General features: G+C 49.2%; 1 protein-coding gene across 1 annotated transcript; it reads left to right on the top strand.

Annotated features, from left to right (window-relative positions):
• The first annotated feature begins 1,864 nt into the window (after positions 1–1,864).
• LOC119299512 (zinc finger protein 1-like) lies at positions 1,865–3,171 on the top strand. Its single transcript, XM_037576721.1, has one exon. The coding sequence runs from the start codon at positions 2,113–2,115 to the stop codon at positions 2,836–2,838; it is 726 nt and encodes a 241-aa protein (XP_037432618.1). The 5' UTR covers positions 1,865–2,112; the 3' UTR covers positions 2,839–3,171.
• The last annotated feature ends 813 nt before the right edge of the window (positions 3,172–3,984 follow it).

Consider the following 3,984-nt stretch of genomic DNA (forward strand, 5'->3'; position numbering starts at 1 on the left):
AACCAAGCCGCACCTGCCCCATCCCTCTCTTGCGCGCTATTCACCTTGCCATCCTCCGTCCTCTGATGCGGCACCTAGCAGACTCCACCATGCTCCGGTTGCAAAACCATCGCACCCCCACTGCAAATGCCACCTAGTCTCCCTCGTCATGTTTCCCATGGGAATTGCAGCATAACCCTGAGGTTCCACCTTCTGTCGCCAACGGTTGCAGCTCTGCTGCTGGTCAGTTCCGCACATGTTCACCACAGTTGCAACATTTCCACTTGAACATGAATATGATTTGTAAGTAGTTGCTTTTGTTCTTGAGGACATGAGAGAAATTTTGTCATAAGTAATCATATGAATTTGGTATTCGTTCGATATTTTGATGATATGTATGTTGTTGTTTTTCTTAGTGGTGTTATGTGAACGCCGAGTACATGACACTTCACCATCTTTGAGCTTAAGGAAATGCATTGTGTAGTAGTGATTAGATAATGGGTTGCTAGAGTGACAGAAGCGTAAACCCTAGTTTATGCGCTATTTCGTAAGGTGCTGATTTGGATCCATATATTTAATACTATGGTTTGATTTATCTTAATTCTTCTTTTATAGTTGCGGATACTTGTGAGTGGGGTTAATCATAAGAGGGAGCCTTGTTCAAGTAAGAACAACACCCAAGCACCCGTCCACCCACATATCAAATTATCAAAGTAGCGAACGTGAATCAAACAAACATGATAAAAGTGACTAGATGAAATTCCCGTGTGTCCTCAACATTGTTTTACTTATTATAAGAGACTGTTTTGGCATGTCCTTTGCTACTGAAAGGATTGGGCTACCTTGCTGCACCTATTACTACTATTGTTACTTGTTACTTGTCACTTGTTACAAATTATCTTGCTATCAAACTATCTGTTACCGATAATTTCCGTGCTTGTAGAAAATACCTTGCTGAAAACTGCTTATCATTTCCTTCTGCTCCTTGTTGGTTTCGATACTCTTACTTATCGAAAGGACTATGATTAATCCCCTATACTTGTGGGTAATGCGGCTTGAAACTGCATCCGTATTTCCCCAAAGAGGGAGAGATGATGCAATACAACTACGGTAGGTGTTTCCCTCAGTTATGAAACCAAAGTAGCAATCCAGTAGGAAAATCAAGCAACACTATGTAAACGGCACCTGCACACAAAAAACAAATCCTCGCAACCCAACGTGTAAGAAAGGTTGTCAATCCCTCCTCAATAACAAGATAGATTGATTTATATGTGTTTCGATAAATAGATCTGAATAAAACGCGAAATAAAAGATACAAATAAAAAGTGGAGCAATTTTTTTTAAATAGGCTAGTAGGGGAAGCAGCCTCTACTAGGTCTTTTTAAATTAAGATGAGAATGTGGGGCACAACACCCGAGCCGAGGCTCCATGTCGGCTAAGACACATCACTGCGCTCTAGCCACTGGGAGCCCATCCACTTGTGAAGTATTTCCTCCGTCTTAAAATGTAAGAACGTTTTTAACATTAACATAGTGTAAAAAACGTTTTTATATTCTGGGACAGAGGGAGTATATCATAAAATCTTATAATCTTTTTATGTAAGGCAAGATTGTACAACATACTTATCTTTGCTTTCCTGTAATGCCCAAACACTGTCACAGCTGACACCGAAGCACGGCGCATATGCGTGTTGTGTCGTTCTCGAGGCCTTAAACCTCACCACACACACTCTCTATACACGTCACGTCCATATCCCTTGGGCAGTTGGCGCCGCCTGTCTTCCCCACACCATTCCACGCCTAATTTTCCATCTCGTGGAGCCTAGACCACCCTAGCTGACTCCACGCGCGCACGAATCCGTCCAATGTCTCCTATCCTATCATCCTATCCCACCCGTTTTAGTGTGTTCCAACTTCCAAGTGCCATTTTGACCTCAAGAATCCCTTCCTTTTCAGCAGTCAGAGGCGCACACGTTTTGCTAGATCAACTCGTCGCCCCTCCCGTATAAAACCACCTTCGCAGGAGCTGCTCTGCTCACAACTTTCTCTCTCTCTTGCCCACTGGTTGCTCCTACTACTCTCTGCTGTTCTTCAGGTGTGCAAGAAAGATATACGCACGTGAGCTCTGATTGGCATGGCCGTGGAGGCGGTTCTTGAAGCGGCGGCGATGGTACCGTCGCCGCCGAGCAAGGAGATGGAGGCGTCTAGCAGTACCAGCGAGGAGGCGTCGGCGTTGCTGGGGCAGGCGGAGGGGTGGTCGAAGCGGAAGCGCTCGAGGCGGCCGCGCGCGCTCGCCCCCAGCGAGGAGGAGTACCTCGCGCTCTGCCTCCTCATGCTGGCGCACGGCCACCGCGACAGCGCCCCTGCCGCCGCGTCGGAGCAGCAGCACGGGTGCTCCGTCTGCGGCAAGGTGTTCGCGTCCTACCAGGCGCTCGGCGGCCACAAGGCCAGCCACCGGAAGCCTACCGCGGCGCCGGCTGGCGCAGAGGACCTGAAACCGCAGGCGGCGGTGGCGGCGGCGGCAGCTTCCTCGTCGGGGTCCGGCGAGGCCGCGGTCGGCGCTGGAGGCGGCAAGCTGCACGAGTGCAACGTGTGCCGGAAGACGTTCCCGACTGGGCAGGCGCTGGGCGGCCACAAAAGGTGCCACTACGACGGCACCATCGGCAGCGCCGCCGCGGGGCCCGCGCACAAGCTGGCTGCCAAGGCGACCGCGGCAAGCGCGACGGCGGCGAGCCGGGGCTTCGACCTGAACCTGCCAGCGCTGCCGGACATCCCGGAGCGGTGCGCGGTCACGGAAGATGGGGAGGAGGTTCTCAGCCCCGTTTCCTTGAAGAAGCCGAGGCTCATGCTGACGGCGTAAATCCACAGTTACCTGCTGCATATACTTGGTCAAAGTTTAGGGTAGAATCTGCTGATTGATTAGTTGGTGTGCATAACTGTTCATAGCTTGCTGGTGATTAGTGATGACCATTGATTCATTTGTGTATGTAAAGTAGGAACTCTAGTCCATCGGTTTGTTCATTGTAACTTCAGGATTAGACCTAGCACCTAGCTAGCTCTAGATAGGTACGGGCTATCAGCTCGTCAGAAGGATTGATTCTTTCATTGGTTTGTGTGTGCTTATCCATGAATGATGTACATATGTATCATTAACGAATATTAATCTCATGATCTTGAGCATATTCTCACTCTACACATATCGACTTAATTTGATGGATACGTGTGGGCTATGTACGTGAATAGCTCATGATGCACGGTGACGGTACGACCCACGTAGCCAGTTGTTTGTGTGCACACCTGGGCTAGGCTAGCAAAGGTTTGGCGCCAAAGCCAGCAGCGCACGGGTCAACACGTCGATCGTACGCGCGCGAGATTTCGTGGCTTAGCGAGCAAGCAAGCAGCTTGCGAGGTCGTCGTACGTAGCTTGCAAGTGTGCGTGCGTCCTCAGTCTCCAGTGACCGTGCGTGCGTGTCTGAATTCTGAAACAGCAGATAGAGAGGGAACCGAAGATGATGTGCTTATCCGGTGCAAATTGGTTTGGTTGCCGGAAGGAAAGGCCAACTGAAGCGTGCTGGCCAGTGGTTAGTTGGAAACCGACGTACGGCTTAAACACTAGTAGACGGCTATAACAAGCATGCATGTGTGTTAATTGATTATAGTACTTGTTGAGTTAGACTCGGCATCGTTTGCTTGAAGAATTTCCGCTTGTGAGAGATGAGCAACCTCGAATCCCCGATCGATCACCAAGACACCAACTGCGTGGCAGATGGATCGTGACCGCCACACCAGCTCGACACTATCCAGTTAGCTGGAACTGTAGCTACTAGCAAACTATGAATTGTACGCATACAATTTGACAGTTCCTTAACTATAAGAACACGTACGTACTCTAGAGTCTAGACACATGTGTGGACACGTTAGCCTCGATCGCCTTTGGATAATTATGTTTTCAGGGACGAAACCATGGTGCAAAACCCACACAAAACACGCATGGATTTTTAGTTTT

The sequence above is a fragment of the Triticum dicoccoides genome, chromosome 5A (assembly GCF_002162155.2).
Source record: "Triticum dicoccoides isolate Atlit2015 ecotype Zavitan chromosome 5A, WEW_v2.0, whole genome shotgun sequence".
NCBI classification, from domain to species: Eukaryota; Viridiplantae; Streptophyta; class Magnoliopsida; order Poales; family Poaceae; genus Triticum; species Triticum dicoccoides.